This window comes from Rhincodon typus, chromosome 45 (assembly GCF_021869965.1).
Source record: "Rhincodon typus isolate 14 chromosome 45, sRhiTyp1.1, whole genome shotgun sequence".
Classification (NCBI taxonomy): Eukaryota; Metazoa; Chordata; class Chondrichthyes; order Orectolobiformes; family Rhincodontidae; genus Rhincodon; species Rhincodon typus.
This window is the reverse complement of record NC_063376.1, coordinates 1,785,225-1,810,027: the sequence shown is the minus strand read 5'-3', so window position 1 is coordinate 1,810,027 and position 24,803 is coordinate 1,785,225. Positions and strand designations below refer to the sequence as shown.

At 40.2% G+C, this 24,803-nt stretch overlaps 1 protein-coding gene across 1 annotated transcript in view; it reads left to right on the top strand.

Moving 5' to 3' along the window:
* LOC109910401 (arf-GAP with coiled-coil, ANK repeat and PH domain-containing protein 2-like) overlaps positions 1-24,803 on the top strand; it is an 86,032-nt gene that overhangs the window by 33,017 nt on the left and 28,212 nt on the right. Inside the window, exons 2-6 of the mRNA XM_048620017.1 lie at positions 11,092-11,149; positions 12,191-12,310; positions 19,477-19,530; positions 20,396-20,454; positions 21,941-22,124. Of these exons, the coding sequence (XP_048475974.1) occupies positions 11,092-11,149; positions 12,191-12,310; positions 19,477-19,530; positions 20,396-20,454; positions 21,941-22,124 (475 nt within the window). The remainder of the gene's footprint in view (positions 1-11,091; positions 11,150-12,190; positions 12,311-19,476; positions 19,531-20,395; positions 20,455-21,940; positions 22,125-24,803) is intronic.

The window sequence follows — 24,803 nt, the reverse complement described above, 5'->3', positions numbered from 1 at the left end:
TGAGACCCGTTCTTCAAGTGCATATATTTTACCGTCTCATGTTTAATACCTCCAAGGTAACATTGACTTTTGCATACTTACATCAGTATCCCAAGACCATGTCACGCATTCTTGACTCCTGCATGATCTTATCAAATGATCTATGAGGTTTTACTTATCTCTCCACGTATGGTCCGGATGCTTCGGGTAGTGGCTTGATCACCAATTCAATTCTTTTAAAAGGAAAGTCAAGGACACAAACATCACCTAGAGAAAACTATAAGTTTTGTGATCTCATCTAAACTTGCGGTACACTAAAATGCATTTTAACCTCAATCGCCACTTCAACCCATTATCCTAATTTTTTTTTCGTCTTCTGCCACCAGTTTCCACCCTTAATGACTTCATCTCATCCAATTTTGCAACTTAACTATTACCACCATATCTAATTCCAAAGACCTGTAGAGATTTATAGTCCATGGAACATAATCTTATAATATTTTAAAACACAAGTCAAACATTTCTGTTTAATTCAGGCACACCATACTTTATTTGTTATCTAAGATGACCCACATTTTTTTTAAAGTTACTTGACTCATACTAGATAGTTGATATATCTCTATGTAAATTTGTCCAAATTCAATATTCTGTTTACTCCCTTAAAGTTACTAACCATTTTTGTATGTATTGAAACCATTGAGACTGTGTGTATGCACTTTATCATTTCCCAGAATCTCTTTAAATTTTCATGTAACTATTCCATTTAAATGTTTTAGAATACCAGGGCATGTGAGTCTTAATATATTTTTTGTCATGATGTGCTTAAATGTACCTAAGCTCAGTGGTTTTGAGATTTCTGACACTCACTACAATTAATATTTCCATAGTACTTCCCCAACACTGAAATGTGTTATTGATGAATGGCTTGATGGGTTGAGGGTGCCTCATCCATCACTGTATTGCAACGCTGAAATTCTGCAAGCGGGTTCAGCCTTCAGTGTCTCCAATTTCTAAAGAAAAACAAGCTCCATCCACTCCATGTCAAGCAGAATTGGTTAATTAATAATAATCTATTAAGGATTATGGGGCATAAACTCCTGCGCATAATCATGTCACCCATCTCCCCTCCTCCTTGAATGAAGAAAAAGCCCACGCCTTTGTTAAATTTGTCTTTCTGAAACTCATCGCAAACAGGGAGTTGCATTTTCAACATTCCAATGTCCCTATCACTTGGATATTAACAATGAGTCAACCTTATCATCGGGAATTAAAGATTCACTCATGTTAAAACAGTATTTGGAAGTCCAATCTAACCAGAAAAAGAAATTCCAAACATGGTAATTTCTAGAATTAAAATTTACCCAATCCAAATACAACACGGAGCTAAATCCTAAAGAAAAAATTTTACCAAGGTTTACAAACCAAATTTTTACCGATGTTTGCTTTACACAACCACTGATGGCTCCTTAAAAGGACATAACATTAACCGTACATGTTCCACACTAATACAGGCACGCATCACACTTTCAAATCACCAATCATTCTGAAAATGCAAACCAAAACTTCAAATTATCCCCAGATCTCGAGCTCCAGGGATTAGAAAGACACAATTTGTACAAGATGACATTTAGCAGCCAACAACAAAAGATGCATTCAAACCAGACCATAAAGAGTTAACACTTCTACAAGGTACAGTGCACTTGCATAGCTCAGAAACCTGGCCTCTAGTTATCTCTTTTTCTCCGGTTATAACCATCCCCCATCCTTGCGGGGGTCCTAATTGTGCTAACATGTTAGCTACAGATCCGAATCCAGAGTCTGCTGCAATCCACCCTGGAATACAGAAGGTCTCCAGAGCATCAGGTTGCTTTCCTCTTCTGTTAACATTTTCCCAAATCCCATCCCTCATCGCCAAACATGTATTGGATCACAATGTGTATCCAAGCGGTTCTTTTCAGATTCGGGTAAATATAATTAAGAGAAGGCTTGTCTAACAGCAATTTGCTTAAATATGAATATTTATTAAGTAATAATAAATAATTATAAATAAATAATAAATGGAAGAGAAAAGGGGAAAAAAACAAGTCTCACACCCTTCTGGAAAAAACAAGTCTTACGCCCTCCTGCCCATCAGGGGCCCCTCGACTGATGGTTGCTCTGGAAGCACCGTTCACAATTCCAAGCTGAGGCAAAGTCCAGTGACTTGGAACAAAACTCTATCTCTTATACAGTGCAACAAACAACCAGCACAAAGAAATCAGATACAGAAAGACAAAACTGCTGGCTGGTACAGAAAACACAGGATGGGAAAATCATCTGCAGGTGTCAGCTTGTAAAGGAATGTTCACAGGACTCATTCAAAGTCACACAGCTTGTTGAGTTGCAACAATTTTGGCCCTTCAGCCCATCTATTTTCTCAAGCAGCTGTCGAAGATCATCATTAACACTTAGCCCTTCAGTCCATCCTATACACCATCCCATCTCCATTCCTTCCTTTTCTATTTTATCTCCACCTCAAAAGGTCAGGAAAGATTTTCCCTTTTGAAATCCATGCTTAACATTCATTATATTTTTCATTTCTCAATGTTCTTCTCTTCTTTCCTTAAGTAGGAAATCTATTATTTTACCTGCTAATGTTATTAAGCTGACTGGTCTATAATTTGTCTCCTTTCTTAACTACATAAATTATATTATTAATGCAATATTTTCTGATACGACATTCTCTTGCTCACAAAGATTCTTAAATACGTTTGTTATTCTCAGAGCAAGTATGACACTTGTTTATGGAAAGAACACGTGTGTGGACTCTTAGCATGGGAAGGCTGCTGCGTTACAACTCCCACACAGTTCTGATTACCCAGGAAAATCGTGCACTCTTAACACGTGATATAAGTCAATCAAAACATAGGAACAGGAGTAAATTATTCAGCCTGTTCAGCCTGCTCTACTGTTTAATGTGGTCGTGGCTGATCATTGCTGTTCATTGCCTTTTACCCACACTATCTTCATAACCCTTTAAGCCATTGGTAATTAGTAATCTGTCAACCTTAACTTTAAAAATATACTCAAAACTGAGCCTCCACAACTGTCTGAAATACAGAATTTCAAAGATTCACAACTCTGAGTAATAACATTACTCTGCATTTGGTCCCAAATAATATTCCCTTTTTTAAAAAAAAAATTGTGCACCCTATTTTTAGATTCCCCAATCAGGGGAACATCTGCATCTACCCTGTCTTTCCCTCTAAGTATTTTTGTAGGTTTCAGTGAAATCCCCTCTCACTCTTCAAGACTTAAGAGAATACAAGGTTTAGTTTGTCTTATCTCTCTTCATAGGACAGTGCCACCATCCTGGGGACAAGTCTGATGAGCCTTTGAAACAAAACAGAAATTGCTGGATGAGCTCAGCTGGTCTGGCAGCATCAATGGATAGAAAGCAGAGTTTACGTTTCAAGTCCTGTGACTCTTTTTCAAAACGGTTCTGATGAAGAATCACTGGACTCGAAATGTTAATTCCGCTTTCTTCCCACAGATGCTGGCAGATGTGCTGAGTTTCTATTTTTGTTTTAGATCTCCAGCATCCACAGTTCTTTGTCTTGTTCTGGTGATTCTTTGTTGTACTCCTTCCATGACAGTACCTTTCCTGAGGTAAGGATACCAAAATCTCACAGTCCTCTAGCTGTGCTCTAATCAAGCTTGTATAGAATTGAACTATATTCTTGTACTCAACTCCTCTTGCAAGAAAGGCTAACATTCTACTAGGAGATAGCAAGGCTTCTTAATAGTTTGCTGCAATCTGTCATGTACTTCCCCACTCATTAAGCCTGTCCAAATCCTGCTGAAACTGCGTTACATCATCTTGTTGGCACACATTCTTGTTTAGCTTTGTTTCATCTGTAAATTTGGAAATATTACATTTGGTCACCACATACAAATCATTTATATTGTGAACAGCTGGGACCCAAGCACTGATCTTTGTGGCACCCCACTAGATACAGTCTGCTAATGTAAGAATGACTATCTCTCAATAGTGTCAGCAAAACAAAAGAACTGATCATTGACTTCAGGAGGAAAGGAGAAGGACACACCCCCATGTACATCCACAGAGCAGAGGTGGAGAGGTTCAAGAGCGTCAGGTTCCAAGGAGTGGTGATAACCAAAAATCTGTCCTGGACCTCCCACATAGATACTAAGGTCACGAAAGCACAACTCTTCTTCCTCAGGCAGCTTAGGAAATTCAGCATGGTCATAAGGACCCTCACCAACTTTTACAAATGCACCACAGAAATCATTCTGTCCGGGTGCATAACGGCTTTGTATGGCAACTGCTCTGACCAAGACCATAAGAAACCACTGAAAGTTGTGTGCACAGCCCAAACATCACAGAGGCCAACCTCCATCCATGGACTCCATTTACACTTCTCATTGCCAACATCATCAAAGACCCCTCCCACCCCAGCAATACTCTCTTCTAACCTCTTCCGTTGGCAGAAGATACAGAAGCTTGAACACATGCACCAACAGGTTCAAGAACAGCTTCTTTCCTGCTCTTATTAAACTGCTGAATGGACCTCTCTAATTTTAATCTCATGTTAATGTTGCTTTGTGAACCTCCTGTGCAGTGTAACTTTGTATACCTCACTCTGTCTAAGCACTCTATGATCTGTATGTCATTATTTGCCATGATCTGCCTGTGCTGCTTGCAAAACAAAACTTTTCACTTTACTTAGGTATATGTGACAATAATAAATCAACCAAATCAAACCAAACCAAGACCCATTTATTACTATCGTTTCCTGTCTGTTAGCCAATCCTTAATGCATGCTAGTACATTATCTCCTACCCTACCTCCTTTAGTATTACTAATGTTCTGCGGAGGACTTTATCAAAAGACTTCTGAAAATCCAAGTACATTACAGTTTATCAATTTTGTTTAATAAAATCTTCAAAAAACTCTAAATTAATCAAATATGATTTTCCATTTGCAAATCCAACAGATCATTTTTATCCACATTTTTATTTAGCGTGTCTTTTATGATTGATTCTTTCCCTACTACTGATTTAAGGCTGATATGTCTATAGTTCCCTGTTTTCTTACTTGCTCCTTTCTCAAATATTGGGTGACATTTGTAAGCTTCCAATCTGCAGGAAATATTCCAGAATCTAAGAAATTTGGGAAGATGATCACAAATGCAGCAATTATCTCTATAGCTACCTCCTTCAACACTCCGGGATATACACTACCAGTCCAGTGACTTTTGAACTTTCAGTCCCAATAATTTCTCCAGTACAATGTTCTTACTAATCTTCTTCAAATCCTTATTCTCCCTAGTCACTTGAATATCTAATTCTGGGAGATTTCTTGTATCTTACCCAGTGAAAATAAAGTGTTAATTTAGCTTTTCTGCCATTTGTCCATTTCTCTATTATAAATTCTCCTGACTCTGCCTGCAGTAGACCTACGTCTTAGGCAAATATTACTATTTTACAAAAATTTGTAGAAGATTTTCCAGACCATTTTTATGTTTTTGCTAGATTACATTCATCTTCTACTCTTCCTTTCCTCATCAGTTTCTTGGTCGTCCTTTTGATGCATTCTAAAAGCTTCCCAATCCTCAGATTTATCACTATTTTTGGCCTCTTAATAAGACTTTTCTTTTAATCTCGTACAATCCTCAACTTCCTTTGTCGACCATGATTGCCCCTTTGAGTTTTTTCATCTTGAAAGAAAATATTATTGCTGTAAACTGGATTTACAAATTGATAATCAACATGTTTAGCTGCATTATGACACACCTTCTGTAGTCATCAAATACTGAGGTGATACTTGAATTCAGAAATTTTGGCTCAGAAATAGGCATGCTACCAATACACCACAAAACTTCTTAAATATTTGCAGTAATATCTCTGCCAACTCTTCACAGATCCTTTCAATTTACTTGAATGCACTCTGCCTGGACCTAGGCTTTATGCCTTTTGAGCATTTGTACCTTATATAATTATTCCTGTTTTGTTATTTTAAATAAACTTATCTCATTGCTTATCATCCAATGCCATGTTGCATCGAATATGAGACTTATAAGACTCATGTTTTGCAACTGTGCCTCTAACTTAGGATAAAATTAAGTAGGTTATGTGATCTGTACTGGACTCTCCCTAACAATTGGCCAGGTTGGTTTGACTGATAAAGATTAAGAGGAAGCCCAGTTTGATGGTAAGAAGATATGATGTGTTCATACTTGTAACCAATGGCAAAGGCAAGTGTGTGATCAGTGATTGGGCTGCTCAGTTCCAAAGGCCCAGGAAGGTGTTGAGAATGTCAGGTTGGAAACATTTATGCCTTAAATTGTCCACTTAATTCGAATTGAGATTTCAATAAAATCTAATCACAACTTTTACCTGAAAACGAGCCTGTGTGTTTCATATGTCGATGGAGATGTGTTTTGAGAGGAGCAAAGAGGCAGCCTTCCAGAATACAGGAGAAATCAGTTACAGGTTTAAAATCTCTATGGTTCACCACAGGAATGCAGTTGGAAACTTGTGCTCAGATTGAAAAGAACAAATTTTTGAAGGTTTGTAATAAAGCTGGAAGATTTGCCTAACTGTTTACTTGAGGAAGAATGACCAGGGGAAAAGAAAAAATGCCTGCCCAAAAAGGCAGTTCTAGAGTTAATAGGTATCAGGGTGGGAAAAGAATGTAGTGATCAGCTCTGCAAAATAAGACTTCTTTCCAATCTATTTATTTCCATCAAACTTATGCTCTTCCTATCATTTTAATGCATATTATTCCATGATCATTACTGCTTAAATTGTCCCCTACTTAGACCATAAGACTAGAAGACATAGGAGCAAAAACTAGGCCATTCGGCCCACCGAGTCTGCTCCGCCATTTAATCAAGGCTGATAAGTTCCTCAACCCCATTTTCCCTCTTTCTCCCTGTAACCTTTGGTCCCCTTGATAATCAAGAACCTATCAATCTCAGTCTTAAATGTACTCAATGACCTGGCCTCCACAGCCTTCTGTGGCAGTGAATTCCATAGATTTACCACTCTCTGGCTGAAGTAGTTTCTCCTTATCTCCGTTCTAAAAGGTCTCCCCTTTACTGTAAGGCTGTGCCCTCGGGTCCTAGTCTCTCTTACCAATGGAAGCATCTTCCCAACATCCACTTTGTCCAGGCCATTCAGTATTCTGAAAGTTTCAATTAGTATCCCCCTCATCTGTCTAAACTCCAATGAGTATAGTCCCAGAGTCCTCAAACGTTCCTCATATGTTAAGCATTGGATGATAAGCAATGAGATAATACTTCTCTTACCTACTGTGATGCATTCCCCATTAATATATTCAATAGCAAATCCTCCCTTATTGACCTTTTTATACATTGGTTTAGAAAGGAGTCCCACAAACACTGTAGGAATTCTACTCTCATCCATTTACCACCTTTCTGTTCAATTAATATTGTGGAAGTTGAAATCTTTATTATTATTATTTTAATCATTTCCTTGACTTTGTCCACATATTTCTTCCTCTATCTCACTTTTAGGTGGTTTGTAGACTATGTCTATTAGTTTAATTGAATTCTTCATCCCTATCCATTTAAAGTCCACATTCTTCCTCCTGATATCAATCCCTTTTTATCTCCTGTCATTATATTCTCCAATACCAGCTCAAATATGACACCTGCCTTTTTCCTCATTTTATCTTCTGTTATCGTCTGTATTGGGTATCAGGGGCAAACTCTCCGGTGGTTGGAGTCGTACCTGACACATAGGAAGATGGTTGTGGTTGTGGGAGGTCAATCATCTCAGCTCCAGGACATCTCTGCAGGAGTTCCTCAGGATAGTGTCCTAGGCCCAACCATCTTCAGTCGCTTGGTCAATGACCTTCCCTCCATCATAAGGTCAGAGGTGGGGATGTTCACCGATGATTGCACAGTGTGCAGCACCATTCATGACTCCTCAGATACTGAAGCAGTCCGTGTTCAAATGCAACAAGATCTGGACAATATGCAGGCTTAGGCTGACAAGTAGCAAGTGACATTCGCGCCACACAAATGCCAGGCTATGACCATCACCAATCAGAGACAATCTAACCACCGTCCCTTGACATTCAATGGTGTTACCATCACTGAATCCCCCCGCTATTAACATCCTGGGGGTTACCATTGACCAGAAACTCACTGGACTCACCACATTAACAGAGTAGCTACAAAAGTGGGCCAGAAGCTGGGAATCCTGCAGCGACTAACTCATCTCCTGACTCCTCACAGCCTGACCACCATCTACAAGGCACAAGTCAGGAGTGTGATGGAATACTCCTCACTTGTCTGGATGGGTGCAGCTTCAACAACACTCAAGAAGCTTGACACCATCCAGGATAAAGCAGCCCACTTGATTGGTACTACATCTACAAGCAATCACTCCCTCCACCACTGACGCTCAGTAGCAGCAGTGTGTACTATCTCCAAGATGCACTGCAGAAATTCACCAAAGATCCTCAGACAGCACCTTCCAAACCCACGACCACTTCCATCTAGAAGGACAAGGGCACAGATATATGGGAACACCACCACCTCCAAGTTCCTCTCCAAGTCACTCACCTTCCTGATTGGAAATGTATCGCCATTCCTTCACTGTCGCTGGGTCAAAATCCTGGAATTCCCTCCCTAATGGCATTGTGGGTCAACCCACCGCAGGAGGAATGCAGCGGTTCAAGAAGGCAGCTCACCACCACCTTCCCAACGGCAACCAGGGATGGGCAAGGAATGCTGGCCAGCCAGCGACGCCCACGAAATGAATAAACAAAAGTTATACAATTACACAGTATAATATTGTAGAATTTAGCATTCAATTTGAAAGGGAGGAACTTGGGTTAATAACTGTGCTAAGCTGAAATAAGAGTAATCACAAAAGAATAAGGATGGATGTGGTTGGAGTGGAATGGGGAAGGAGTTTAGCTGCAAAGATGTTTGAGGAACAATGGTAGACTTAAGAAAATACTTCAAAGTTCACAGCAAAGGCATATTCCAGTGAGAGAGAAAGATTCTCAGACCTGGTGCCGCAACGTCAATTAAAAGGAAGGGGATAAACTAAACATTGTTAACCAAGGAAGTTTAAGGATAGCACTAGAATGAAAGAAAAAAATATTCAATGGGGCAACGATTAGTGGTAAGCCAAAAGATAGGGTAAGTTCTTAAAAACCAAATAAAGACAACCAAATAAAAACAGGAGAAAATAAACTTTGAGGGTAAACTTGCAAGTAACATCATGACAGATAGCAAGAACTTTTTTAAATGTAAAAAATGGAAGAAAAGCCAAAGGAAACATGGGCTCCTTAGAAAATGAGGCTGGGGCAAAAATAACGGAGAACCAGGAAATGCCAGAGGGATTGAATAAATACTTTTCATTGGCCTTTACAGTAGAAGGCACTATAACATCCCAAAAGTATTAAATTTTAAGGGGCAAGTGAAGAGGATATAAATACAACAATTGGAGAAAACATGCTAGGGAAACTAATGGGGCTAAAACTGATAAGTCCCCTGGACCAGATAGGATGCAATCTAAGATATTAAAAGAAGTAGCTGGAGATAATGGATGCACTGGTTGTAATCTTCAGGAATTCATAGATTCTGGAAAAGTCCAGAGGTTCGTAAAGCTGTCAATATAACACCTTTATTGAAAAAGTGAAGGAAACAAAAACAGGTAACTATACACCAATTAGCTTAATGTCTATTACTGGGTAAATTTTAGAGTCTATTATAAAGGATGTAGTAGCAGAGTATTTAGAAATACATTATATGATCAAGCAGAGTCAGCATGGCTTCGTGAAGGGGAAAACATTACTCACAAATGAACTTGAATTCTTTGAGGAGGTCGCAAGCAGGATAGATAAAGATGAAATAGTGGATGGAAAATATTTCGATTTTCAGAGGACGGCTGATAAGGTGCCACACATTAGGCTACTTCATAAGTAAAAGTTCACAGTGTTGGAGGTAGTATATTAGCATGGATTGGCTAACTAATAGAAGACAGAGAGTTGGGATAAAGGGGGCATTTTTGGAATGGCAACCTGAAACCAGTGGTATGGCACAGGAACAGTGCTGCAGTTCACAATTATTTATAATATATATTAATACCTTGGATAAGGAAAGTGAATATATGACACTGAAGTTTGTGGATGACATAAAAATAGGTGGGAAGGCAAATGGTGAGGATGACACAGAATCTACAAAAGGACATGGACAATTTTAAGCAAGTGGGAAGAACTTGGTAGATGGAATATAAAGCATCAAATGGTAGGTTTTGCACTTTGGCGGGAAGAATAGAGGAGCTAAATATTAAATGGAGAAAGACTGCAGAAGGCTACAGAACAGAGGGTTTTGGGAGTTCTCATCTGCGAATTACAAAAAGCTAGCATCCAAGTTCAATGGGTAATAGAGAAGGCAAATGGAATGAAGTATAAAAGTAGGGAGTTTTGCTAAAACTGTGCAAGAAACTAGTCAGACCACTGCTGGAATTCTATGAACAGTTTTGGGCCCCTTATCTAAGGAATGAGATACAGACATTGGAGGTAATCCACAGAAAGTTCAGTAGGCTAATACCAGATATGAAGAACTGTCTTCTGAGGAGACGTTGGGTAAATGGGGCCTGTACTCGTTAGAATGTGGAAAAATGAGAAGTGACCTTGTTGAAACATGTATGTTTCTTATAGGACTTAAGAGGATGGTGACAATGAGATTGTTTCTCCTTGTGGGAAAATCTAGGAACAGAGAGAATATCTCAGAATAAGGGGTTGCATATTTAAGACAGAGATGAGGAGGAATTTCTTCTCTCGGGGGTTAGGAATCTGTGGAATTCTTTACCACAAAGGGTGTTAAGGTTAGGTCATTATTTATATTCAAGGCAGACACAGACAATGTTTTTTTATCAGTAAGGGAACCAAGAGTTATGGTTAAAAGGCAGGAAAGTGGAGTTGAGGATTATCAGATCAGCCATGATCTCATTAAATGGTGGAAAAGACATGATGGGCTGAATGGCCTACTTCTGCTCCTCTTATGGTTTATATTCAAAAGCAACATTTCGTTCAGTTTTTAACTAATTCAATCTCTCTTCCAGAGCTTCAATTGAAGGAGTAGAGACAGAGGTGACAGAACTTGAAGTCAAACTTGAGAAGGTAAGTGCCATAAGCAATGACTGGTGAGAGGTGAAGGTGACATTGGATTGGTTTTCCATTTGCCTGTGAATCCAACCTTCCTCCATTCCGACCCAAAATGAGAGCCAGAACCTTCTTTTAGTACAAAAGAAATAATAAACATTCTACCAGGTAGGAAGAAATACACAGACAAGGAAATTCCTGGTTCCAGCCCATCTCAGAACCATGCATAATGATCAATTCTGAGACAGCAGCTGGGGAACTGCTGTTAGCATTATGTTAGGTAATGTTAAATATCCCTACAGACCTTTTTTTTAGCAGTATTTTGATCCCAGCTGATACTAATACTCGGCAAGTCAAATTCCAGAGTGAAACCGGGCTTGGTAGCCCATACATTTTACATTTGCAATATATTTAGCTGAACAGTGCTAAAAAGAAATTAGAAATTAAAGCTTTTTATCTTGCTATCATCATAACCAGAATGCAAGAAGCATGCTTGAAAAGAGACACCATTTTATACAACATGAAAAGAGGTTTGGTTTGGCCATCATTGGCATGGAGACGCAGCGAGAACAGTTACCTGTCAAGGCTGCATGGGGATGTAGCAGAGACTGGCTGCCTCCCTGGTGCCTTTTTATTTGAAAAATGTGCAATGTATGTACAAATTCCTTTTGGCGACATAAAACAGGGTCCTGTGTATTCATACATGTAGCTTCCAGCATACACAAATGTATCATCTGATTAATGATCTTCAATTGGTTTTCAGTATTGCTATTAGCGCAATACACATTATTTAATAAATGATTTCCAGTAGGAGAATTGCTGGTGCCCATGCCCAGAAAAGCGTCAGCTGGATTACAGAAGGGAGGTGCAATCGGCCAATGTCCAAATGCACCACTGCCTCCCTTCCCCGTTACTATTCAGGCCTTTAAAGCAATTGGTAAATGCCTATATTACCACTAATAATCTTTTGGACATTGCCAATTGGAAATAAATTGATCCAGCCTGCTCCTGTATAACATTCCCATGTGATCGAATTAGCATGTGGCCCTCTTTTTGCAGCTGGTGAAATTATGCAATGCCATGCTTGAAGCTGGTCGACTGTACAGCACCAATGCCAGGCAATTTGCGAATGGAATCCGAGAACTGTCTGGGCATTGCAAAGACGATCAGATGATGAGCGTAAGTACTTACCTGTTACATCAATTTCAAAATCCTTTGAGTAGGTACTTGCTGGCTTAACTCATTCTGAAATTATTTGGGCGTGTGTGTACTTGTATACAGGCATGAGTGTGGTGCACGCATGTTGATGCGCTTGTATGCAGAACCCCTGTTTGTACGATACAACTGTTTAGGTTCACATTTCCAATAGCCAGCGCTCTTAATTGGGTCATTGGGATCCAAGATATTAAGTGCAGCAGGAACAAGTTCCAGATTTACAGGGTGATAGCCAACTGTGATTCTTCTTCTCCATTGGATATACTTAGGGATAATGCAAAGTGGGGGGGATCTAATCACTAGTATGAACCCCCACCAAAAATGCTAGATGTAGGATGTGGTCTTGTAGATCATTCAAATATGATGAAAATCCAAGGTGAGAAGGCCATTTAGTCCATTTATTTCATGTTACCCACGCTTCAGGCTTGTCTCTACAATTATCAACTCATATGATGGATGCTCAATAACTCACCATGATGAAAGATATATTAAGTAGATTGCTATCACATATACATTGGTATAATAAACATTGTTACACACTATGAGAGAAGCCCCAATTGTAGATCTCTCTCCTTTGAGACCAGAGCTGACCCCCACCCAAGTCAATATGCCATCATCCCATTGGACAGTACTTAATGCACCCTACCCTTTCAGATCCTAATACCTTGTACAATAGATTTCCTCCAATTTTATCCATGGCCATGCCATATTATTCTATCAAGAGCATAATCTTTTGGAATGTCAATCATTGCAAAAATTCTCTGACCTTCTAAATCTGTAACCTAAATCCTTTATACACTTCACAAAAGAATCATCGCATTGTTTTAAAACCAGTACACAATTTACATTAATATAGAACCTTTAGAGCCGAAAACTCATCTTGAGGAACTTCATACAAAAATCGATGCTGAGCAAAAGGAGATAATCAGATTGTCTTGGCAATAGATTAGAACCCCAGATTGCTATCATTTTTTTTTACATTTTTAATGCCAAAAGGTATTTTTAAAAGAGTATTGCTACAAAAATAAGACTGCTGATGTAAATTCAGTGCTGTCCAGCAAAGTTCTGTGTAGGACCACAGAATGTGGAGGGTCAAGGAAACTCGAAACAGAGAGAAAGAGAGATGCAACACAAAGAGATAACTAGGGGGCTGACCACCTCTGCCATCTTAGCAGAAGGCCACCTTTCGCAATTGTTTATTTTGTATTTTGCCCTTTCAGGAACATACAAAATCAGAATGAAAAACTGACTGCGACTGTGGTCTGCCTGCATTAATGAGTAAGGGTGTTGCTGATGTAAGGAAGTGTACTTGTGAACTGAGGAAGCATGTGTTCCATCCTGGATTCAAGCACTACTATGCTATGATGGTTACAGTTGCAGAACCATTTATTAATCACGCCTGCATAGCAGGTAAAAATAATCTTACACACTGATTGCTCAAAGTCAACAGGCTAGCAAGTCAGTCAGAAGGAAACAGGACAAGAATGACTCTTCTGCTCTGAATGCTCCCAGCTGATCGCTGCCAAATGAAACAGGGCAAAAAAATTTCATCTAATTTGCATAGGTTGAGAATCCAGAAATAGATTGTTTCAACTATCAACATTCCAGTATCCACTCTTCATAGACGACCTAGAAACACATGTGTTTTAACTGCTAAAATATAATGAATGTCTGGGCCAACTGCTGGAGACTACAGGAAAAAAAGGAGGAATTTATTAAGGCTTATACACCCTGCGGAGGGAATGGCAGTCAGGGAGCATAGCAAACCTGCTTATGGCTCTGACTACAGCTGTGAATCTATGTATCACTGTACCTGACAGTGTGGATAAGAGGAATGACAAATTCCAGAGAGTTATCAGGATTTGTATCCAAAGAAAAATTGGCCACATTTCTCTAGGATGATGCAAGCTTATACTGGGTCTAGCCAAACCCCATTGCTGCTTCCACCAGAAGATGTAGTAAGTGCCAAGGTGCGAGTAATGGGATTGAAGGAGGGGACATGTCAATCTCTTTGCAGGTGCATCCAGAGTGCGACCTTGTGCCGGAGCTAGGGACTATGGGAGCAGCCCCCAGTTTTCCCTTGGATGAGATCAACTGATCCTTGGCAATGATCTGGTGGGATAAAAGGTAATAGCATCCCTAGTGGTCTGTGAGAAAGCCATTGAGCTCAGGCAGCCTGACACAGCCCTGGGCATTTCCCTGATGATGCAAACGCGTGGTCTAGGGTCAAATAAGACCAGCCAATGGAATCTGATGTAGAACTGGGAACAGAACACCCTCCAGTACACTTCTCTGAAACCGACATCCTGAGTCTACAAGATCCCAAGGAAGTGAGACCAACAAGTTGATCCCCAATTTAAAAACTTTAGTTCTGACTGCTCACACTGAAGCTGAGGCAGAAATGTCCCTGAATGCTACTACATTAAAATGAGCTGCTGTGCGCAACAGGAAAGCCCTTCAAATTTCTGCACACTAGGAATGGTCAATGATCCACCAAAGTACAACAGGGAAATATTGCAGCTAATGCATGTAATTCCAATGGCTGGATATGTCGGTATACATAAAACCCAAACCCATGTCAGCCAGTAATTTACTGGCCACAGCTCCATAATAATGTTGCAACATTTTCCAGAACCTGGCAGGTTGGAAACCCCAACCTGTAATAAGAGCTTCCCCTAAGATTCCTCTGCCAGATTATGGGAAGACATTCGGCAATGTATTAGTGGACATGTGAGACCTTTGCTCAAAACAAAAAGACACCACCAGTATATCACTGCTATCATGGATGTGGCTACCCACTTCCTAGAGCTGTTCCCCTGGGTTTTAAAATTGGCGAGGACATTGAACCAGTTCTTCACCAGGTATTGTTTGCCCACCAACATTCCTAAGGGATCAGAGCTTACATTTCCAAAACACTCCCGTGGAAGTCTTCAATATGCCACCTGTAAGGGGTACTAAAATAGTACCACAATATCCTAAAACAATGGTCAGGGCATACTGCCATGAGTAACCGGAAGAATGGGATAAAGGACTAGATTTTCACACATTCACCATTATGATCTCATCAACTAAGTCCACTGGTTTTACTCCATTTAAATCAATTTAAAAGCACCATGTCCAAGGACCAATGAAACTAATCAAGGAGAGGTTTTTGGAACAGAAGAAGGAAGTTTCCATGTTAAACTACATAGCACAGTTCGGAGGGCAACTCTTGTGAGCCTATGAAGTGGCCAAAGAATACTTGAAAATCTCCCAAAACAGTAACAAGACAAAAGACAAACAAACATTCCAAGGCCTAACTTTTCAACCCGGAACCTATGTGCTAATGTTCCCACCAATATTGAGTGAATCTTAAAGTCCTGGTTCAGTGGTCTGTACAGCATAGTCCAGAAGCTTTGGGAAGTAAATAGTTTGATTCAGTCCCCAGATCAGGGAAAAAAAAGGCAATAACAGTGTCATGTTAACATGCTAAATCTGCCACTGCTAAGAAGGGGGAAGGGAAGGTAACAGTTTGTCCCATTGTCGCCAATCTAGTGGACACGGTAGCAACAATGAATTGGAGGGAGATGTGTGAGGTTCACATTGAACCCCATACCACGTGGTTCAATACAGAAATACTAGCAAATTTGGACTACTTGTTCATCTGCCTATGTGCAGACTTAATGAAGCAACTCATTGCATTGAGAGGTTTATGCAGAGACAAAACATGCTGTGCCGTCCTAGCTCTACATGATGTGGATGTAGGAAATGCCATTCCCATAAAGCAATATCCCTATTGGCCAGGCCCAGAAAAGCCTGGGCCGAAGTTTGGGAGATTAACTACATGCATGTACTTCCAGAGCCAAGCAGCTGTAGATGCAGCTCGCAATTTGTGTTCACTCCCAAGCCAGATACCTCCACAAGGCTCTGTACTGACTACCTATAGTCAATGCAGTGACCAGATCAATTCATACCTGATATCCCAACTGGAAGACTGCATAGATATGGTTGGTAAAGCACCCTACAAGTAGATTTATTCAAGAGGTTCTGACAGGTTCCCTTGATTGTTCGTGCAAATTAATAACTCTAGATGGGTTATACCAGTGTCCAAAGATACCATGCTACAGATTCTGAAATGTACCAGCCACCTTTCAAAAGCTGATGATTCACATAGTGGTAGGCTTATCTAATTGTGTAGTGCATCCAGACCACCTCCCAGTCTACAGCAAGACTTAGCGAATGCACTTAAAGCAATTGCAAGTCCTGTTCTGGAAAATACAGTTATCTGGCCTAGTGGTTAATCTCGCAAGAGCTGTTTTACTAAGGTCCAAGTGACCCAAATAGGTCATAGTGGGTCAAGATGAGTACTGTCCTGAGCTGCAAAGGTTGAAGCTGTAGCATAATTCACTATTCCCACAACTAAACAGGAAACAGTGAAGATCTTGGATATGTGTGTGTTCTACTGGATGTTTGTCCCAAACTTCAGCACAGTAGCTGACAGGCCTACCAAAGAAAAATGCAAAGATAACATAGAATAAGAAATACCAAACTACTTTTGAAAATCTTTAGGCCATTTTAACAAGTGTGCCTGCACTTGTGTCTCCAAACTTTATCCAAGCATTTAAAGTTCCCGTAGATGCAAGTGAAACTGGGCTGGGGCCTTCAAGATGATGAATCCAGAATAGAGAGATCTGTCAGGTACTTCTCCAAAAAAACTAGACCAGCATCAGAAATAGTACTCCACTGTAGAGAAGGACATCCTTGGTTTACTACAGGCTGTCAAAACAGTCTGGAATATATGTCCCATGTGGGTACAGAGAGGCCATAATCTATACTGTCCACACCCCGTTAACCTTTGTGGAGAAGTTTAAGATGCAGGACTCCAATTGTGTAGTTGGAATTTGTTCCTTCAACTATACCACACAAAGATAACCCATTGCTGGGAAACTGAATGTGATTACAAGACCCCTTGTCCAGATCTTAAAGACAGCAGGTTAGAACTGAAAAAATAATATTGATTGATGCTAAGAGAATGAATGTGTGCGTGCATGTGTTTATTGTTTTATATATTTCTTTTTCACCCCTTGTAATGAAATGAGAATGAAACTAATTTTATTCCTCCTGTGGGAGAAGTGTCATGATGATGGATCAAAATCCTGCAGTGTTATGGATGATTTTAATTTTTTAATTCAAAAATGTGTCTGTATTTTTAAAGAGGACTGCAACAAAGAGAAAAGGACTGCAGATGTGAATTCAGTGCTGTATGGTAAAGTCTTGTGTGGGACGCAGAGAATATCACTCTTGTAATGTTCAGTGATATCTCAAACAAGCCCCTGCCCCCACTCCTCCAGCAGGAAGCCACCTCTTGCAGACATTTATTTTGTGTTTTGCCCTTCCAGGAATATACAAAGATGGGGTTAAAACCCATCTGCAACCCTGGTTTGTGTATACTGGTGGGATAAGATATGCTAATGGAAGAAGGTGTGCTAAGAGATTTGAGGATTTAAGCTTGAATTTGAGCGCAGATATGCAGGTCTCAGTCAAAGAACCATCCACTGGATGACACCAAAATTGGAGGTATAGTGGACATTGAAGAAGGTTATCTAAGATTATAAAGAGTTCTTGATCAATTAGGTCAGTGGCCTGAGCAGTGACAGATGGAGTTTAATTTGGAAAAATGCAAGGTATCGCATTTTGTTAAAACAAACAAGGGCAGGATTTTTACAATTAATGGTAGGGCCCTGGGTAATGTTGTGGAACAGAGAGACCTAGGGGTTCAGTTACATAATTCTATGAAACTTGCATCAGACATAAACAGAAGGTTAATAAGGTGTTTAGCACGCTTGCCTTCATTCCTCAGACCTTTGAATATAGGAGTTGGGACATCACGTTGAGGTTGTACAGTGCAATGGTGAGGCCTCTTCTGGAGCACTATGAATAGTTCTGCTCACCCTGCTATAGGAAGGATATTATTAAGTTAAAGAAGGTCCAGGGAAGATTTACCAGGATGTTTCTGGAAATTGACGGTTTGAGTTAAAAAAAAACTGGGATTTTTTCCACTGGCGCATAGGAGGTTGAAGGGAGACTTTATAAAGGTTTATAAAATCATGAGGGGCGTAGATAGCGTGTATAGCAAGGGTCTTTTCCCTAGGTTGAATGAGTTCAAAACTAGGGGGCATATTTTTAATGTGAGAGGAGAAAGATTTTTTTAAAAATTGAGGGGGAATTTTTTTAGACAGAGTGGTTCATATGCAGAATAAAGTGGTGGATGCAGGTTCAGTTACGACATTTGGACAGCAAAAACATTTGGACAAGTCCATGAATAGGAAAGATTTGGAGGGACATGGACCAAACGCAGGCAAGTGGGACTAGTTTGGTTTAGGAACATAGTCGGCGTGGACTAGTTGGACCGAAGGGTCTGTTTCCATGCTGGATAACTCTAGTCGCTCCTAAATTAAATCTATCACTCTGTGCACTAGAAAAAACTAGCCAGCAAGCTAGTTAGAAGGAAACTGGACACAAAAGACTCTCACTCTGAGTGCTGCCAGGCAACCACTGTTAAAGGAATTAGGACGAAAAGACTAGAGAAAGGCATCCACAAGGGAGGGATTCTTTTTCAATTAAGTTTGTTGCAACTAACTGAGAGAGTGCATGAATAAAGAAATGGAATCAGTTCATCTTTCCTCACTTATGCACTTAATAATTTGGGGTGTCCTATTTAGAACCTAGATACCTTAGGGAACCTTGTCTAAGGTCTGATTGTACCAAGACAGGGATCCAAAAGCTTGGCTTAAGAGATATATTGTAAGGAGGATCTTAAATGAGAGAGGGATGGATAAGCTTAGAGAAGGAATTTCATTTTGCATTCCCTCCCTTCAGGGATGAGTTGACAGTGGGGCATCAAACCCCAAAATCAGTCACAATGCATGCATTCTGTGAGAAACAAGTTTAGTTCCTGCCGATTTCTCTCAACATGAGTCCAACATGTTGAGAGGCTAGAAAGGTCAAAATTCTGTACATTCGTTATCAAAATGTCACTGATAAAATCAGCATCACTTGATATTACCACTTGGCAATATTGAGCCACTGACTCCTTTCTCAGTTCTCCTTTTTAAGCATTACTCTTGACCTTTGGTTATTTGTTCACACAGGAATGTCTGGAGAAATTTTCACACAGTCTAAGTAGTATGCTTGATCATCACATGGTGAGTAACAGCACTGAACGTTTCCTGGAGCAAATTCATTCTCTCCTCGTTTACTGACTGCATTATTTTGATTGGAAGGCCTGATTTCTCATTAGTTTATCGCTAACCCCAACTCCAGCCACTGTCCAGTTTGTCACCTTGTTCCAGCTGGGATTCAGTTAATATTAGCTGTTGAGACATTTTGAATATTGTTGGATAAGGTGGTAAAAATAGCGTTAGTGACATTTGAATGGATGTAATGTTAAAGGGCACAACATAGGACACCATGCAGCTCACAAGCACAGAGGCTGTAAAACAGTGACTGCAACTGGTCACCAAATGAAGGAGAATGAGATGAAGGCAAAGAGGGAGAAATAGTGATGAGAAAAACAGAAAGGAAGTTAGCATGTGAAACAGGCAGAAAGTATGTGTGAGAAGGAACAGTGTGACAGCGGAAGAGAGAATGTGGGAGGAAAACATGAAAGGAAGGAGGGATGAAGAAAGGATTGGAGACTATGAAGAGATAGAGACGGAGACCGAAAAGAGGAAAGGAAAACATGATGAGCTTGCATTTACGGGAATCTAACTACAGGAGTGTTTAGTACTGACAAGAAGTTGTTTCGCACCCAGCACTGTCATCCCATGGTTTGATGTGCATGCAAGTACAGCTTTTTGAGGTTTGACTGTGAGTTGTCATATGCATGTAATGTAATGCATTTAGACACCTTAGTTGACGAAGTAAATGAAGAGATCTTTTAAACTATTTAACTCTCCCATAAGTATTGGGAACAATGGCGAATGCACAAGGAATCTGCTATTGTTTTGATCCTGCTTCCCTCACTGAGCTCCATCAGCACTTCAAATGACTGTTTCTTATGTGTTTCAGACACTCATCGACGTGACTCAAAAATCAGTCAAACAGCATTTGCATAGCTTCATCAAGGAGTGAGTATACTAAGCTATGTTCCATCTGGTGACTTTACATTTGTATGGGTATTAGAGTCCAACTACTCATTAGGCAAAATTTAATCTCATCCTCAAGAGTGGGCCGGATGTCAATTAAAGGGGCATCCATGTTGATTAAAAATATCAATAATTGAGTGTGAGAGTTCTCATGGTGCAGAGGTAGTGTTCCCACTTCTGGATTAGGTTTCAAGTCCCACCTGCCCCAGAGCTATGTAATAACATCTCTGAACAGGCTGATTAGAAAATATCTATAATTGAACATGAAACTGTGGGAAGCCTGTCATCTTTCCGACTGCTTGTGATTTTAAGTCAGGGACCATAAAGGATACAGATGGCCTTCACACTCAAAGGTCAATTGAAGCCTTTTAGTCAACAACCAATAAAGTGACTTCATCCCCCTGTTATGTATAATTATTTTTCATCTATCAGTTCGGACATATTATGGCACTCCCCTAGGGCAGATACGACTTGAATCAGCACCTTCTGGCCCACAGGTAGGGACTACAACTGTGCCTCAAGACCTTCAATACTGCTTATAATCTATGGTGACCTCCCTGACTACCTGCCTCTTTCCCTGTGCTCCACAAAGACCCATTCACCGGCACATGTCGAACGTTCTTGTATCACTCTCCCCAGTCTTGTGGTGGTCTCTCCTATGGTTGTAGCACTGGGCCTACTGCAATGCTCACTGTTCTCATTGATTCTGTTTGGACCAAGGAGCTGCTTCCCCTCTGGCTAGCAGTTCTTGAGTCACCGTCTTAAAGGCATGGGAACCTTGATCACAGGCAGGTAACTTCCTAATTGACGCATAATCCTGTTGGATCTACCAGAATTGGGTGTACTTAGCCTTCGCTTTCTGGCCATTGCATTGACATTAAATTCAGGCTGGTGTGCTTACAGGTTTATACCAGCATGTATACATCTGGTTATGCATCCACCTGTTTCTTTCTGTTCAACTGTCTCTTTTTGTGTCCATCTCTGCCTTTTCCATCCCCACTGCTGTACGTGAATACTCACCCTGACATTTCACCAACATCAAAATATAGGCAGTAGTCCATCTTCAGTCTTCTTGACGGAGTCATGATAGGAGCTGCAAGATGACAGACCCCTGTGAGGTTTAGTCCCATGTAAAATGTATCCTCACAAATTCATAACACAAATCAAAAGGATTACCAGGGTTTAGAACTGTTTATTGTTTCAGCACTGTAGACTAATTCAAGTATTGTAATCTGGAGAAATTCACCCTTTTTATGTAGCTTCTTTTAATTCAGAGTTTTGGAAAAGCACTGAGTTTGAAAAGAATAATTTCACTGTGTTCTTCAAAGATAACTTGCATTAATTTAGTATCCCTGGTTTAATAATGTGCTCCTGTGGATTAGTTACCAAAACAGCTCTTCTTTATAATGCATTGACTTTTACCCTCCAGTCCCCAAATAATTTAATGCATTTTTTTTCTCTGTCTCAGGGACGTGAGGAAGTTCAAGGAAACAAAAAAGCATTTTGACAGAAGTAGTGAGGATCTGGATAATGCACTGAACAGAAATGCCCAGGCACCCCCCAAGAAACAGCATGAGGTGGATGAAGCTACCAATGCCCTCCTGGCAGCTCGGAGGTCTTTCCGGCATGTATCGTTGGATTATGTCCTCCAGGTGTGAACCTTTTCCAATATTCCCGCTAGGAGGAGACTGTTGAGCCACACAAGCACATACCATCATTAAGCAAGATCACTGCTGATCTGTATCTTAATTTCGTTAATATATCTTCATTCATAAATATCAACAGCCTTGTCTTAACAAAAATCCAGCAATCTGTTTTGTAATCTGATGACAACTGATCAACAATTGATCTCCAAATGCAGTAGCATTTTTTGAAATAGACAATTCCAGATTTCCACTACCCTTTGTGTGAAGCGCTTTCTGATTTCACCCTTGAACACACACCTCTAAGTATGGATATACAACCTTCTGTGGACTTTACCCAGTGGAGGAATCAAACCCAATCCGTTAAATGGATAATTGTTTGATACTTAAAAATTGAAGCACTGACAGTTAACTGATTCTACCATATCCCCATGCCAACAATGGCTCCAAAAATCAGCATCATCATTTTAAATTGGAGCCCCTTTCTTTGCCAAATGTGTTTTGCGTCCTATTTGTAATGAGAGCAAAATGAAAAATTTTGACATCTTGTCTCCTTTTAACGATCTTCAAATTAACTTTAATTTGTCAATCAGATTATTCCTTTTTTTAGTCCAACAGACTAACTGTCAACAATGTCTTGAGTATTGAGGAGAGATGATGCCCACCAGCTACCTGAGTGGTTTCCCCACATCAGAAAATAACTTATGACCCCAGGTGATGTTAATGCTGGATAAGTCAGATTCAAAGGTGAAACCTGGCTTGATAGATCATATATTTCATTTCTGCAGTTGATTATCACGGCGGTTAATCACTGAACATAAACACGGAAGCCAGCTTGGTTTTTAACGAAAGTACGCAAGCTCATTATAAAATAAGGAAACAAAACTATATAAATGACAGTTTAGAAAGGTCTTAATATAAACAACAAAGCAAAGTTTCAATTTCTTTCTCAATGCAGCATTTTTGCAGATAGCCAAATTCCAGAGAAATATCACTTCTATCTCAACTGTTTAATTTCTTACTGAACAAATTGTGGACTACTAAGATATTTTCTTCAAATTTTTTCTGAGTCCGTTGGCATGAATCTTTTTTTTTAAATTATGATGTTCTAAACCGCTTCAACTCTAAAAATTTGAAAACTTCTGTAGGAAGTTTCATGGCTTGCAGGTCTCACAAACTAACACCCTTCGGCTGAATGACTAGTTCTCCTGAAAAGAAAATTTGTTTCCCCTGCTAAGAAGAAACTGTTCTCCATACTGAACTGAACTTCTGACACTTCTGAACTGAAGTCATAGTTGAACTAGTGGCCTCTGGTCTGTGTTCTCTGTCTATCATAAACTCAGCAGTACACATGTTCCATCCATCACCACCACAGTTGTCCTGTTAGGCAGTTGATTGAATCATATTTAACGTTTCGGGTCCAGTGACGCTTCCTCAGATCAGTGTTCCGAAGAAGGGTCATTGGACACGAAATGTTAACTCTGATTTTTTTCTTCACAGATGCAGCCAGACCTGCTGAGCTTTGCCAGCAACTTTTATTATTATTCCTGATTTACAGCATCCACAGTTCTTTCAGTTTTTATTGAATCACATGCCTTGCTGAAAGTTATGGGTAGAATTTTCCCAGGCCCTCCAAAACATGGGAACTGGCGAATCGATTAGAAAATTATGCGAGAACAGAGCATGAAGTTCTTGGCTTTCAGAAAAAAATTTTGATTTTCCACCCAAGATTTTAATACCTAGATAAGCATCTTGCTGGTTGGTGGCAAAGGACTATTTGCATTAGTTAACATTTCACTGTTACCAAATCTCACCACATTTATACACAGTTTGCTATTTTACCAGGCTGTAGAGAGAATCTAGATGGTGACAATTCCCAACATGAAATTTTGAATGGCGTTTACAGCTTGCTGGCAAGATCTGTGCACCTCCATCTTGGCAATCATTCCCAACACCTCAGGGCATGTTTCATACACGGTAACCACCTGCACCCTTCAATACATGGAAGTTGGCAATGGCAAAGCAACAGCTTCACCATATCATTATAGCCCATCTGTAACACACTTATAATACAGTTCAGCACTTCAATTCTACACTTTAGAGCTCACAGGCAGCTCACATTGCAATGCTGCTACCGGGCCACTTTGCATGCAGCAACAGGCACCCACTTCATGTATTGGAACAGAATGCACCTTGGGCTCTTACCTTGCTTTCTTAGTGTTCACTTATTTTGCACCTACTTGGATGCTCACAGATCTCTATCTTGCCTTCTCTTACAGCACAGACAGCCAAGCAGCTTGTCATGTTTGGGAACAATGAACAGTCCAGTGGGATTATGCTGAGACAGTTTGTGTGTGTGTGTGTGTGTGTGTGTGTGTGTGTGTGAGAGAGAGTGTGTGTGTGTGTGTCTGTGAGTGTGTGTGTGCGTGAGTGTGTGTGTGTGAGTGTGGGTGTGAGTATGGGTGTGTGTGTGTGTCTCTGTGTGTGTGTGTGTGTGTGTGTGTGTGTGTGTGTGTGTGTGTGTGTGTATGTGTGTGTGGGTGTGTGTGTGTGTGTGTGTGTGTGTGTGTGTGTGTGTGTGTGTGTGTGTGTGTGTGGGTGTGTGTGTGTGTGTGTGTGTGTGTGTGTGTGTGTGTGTGTGTGTGTGTGTGTGTGTGTGTGTGTGAGTGTGTGTGTGAGTGTGTGGGA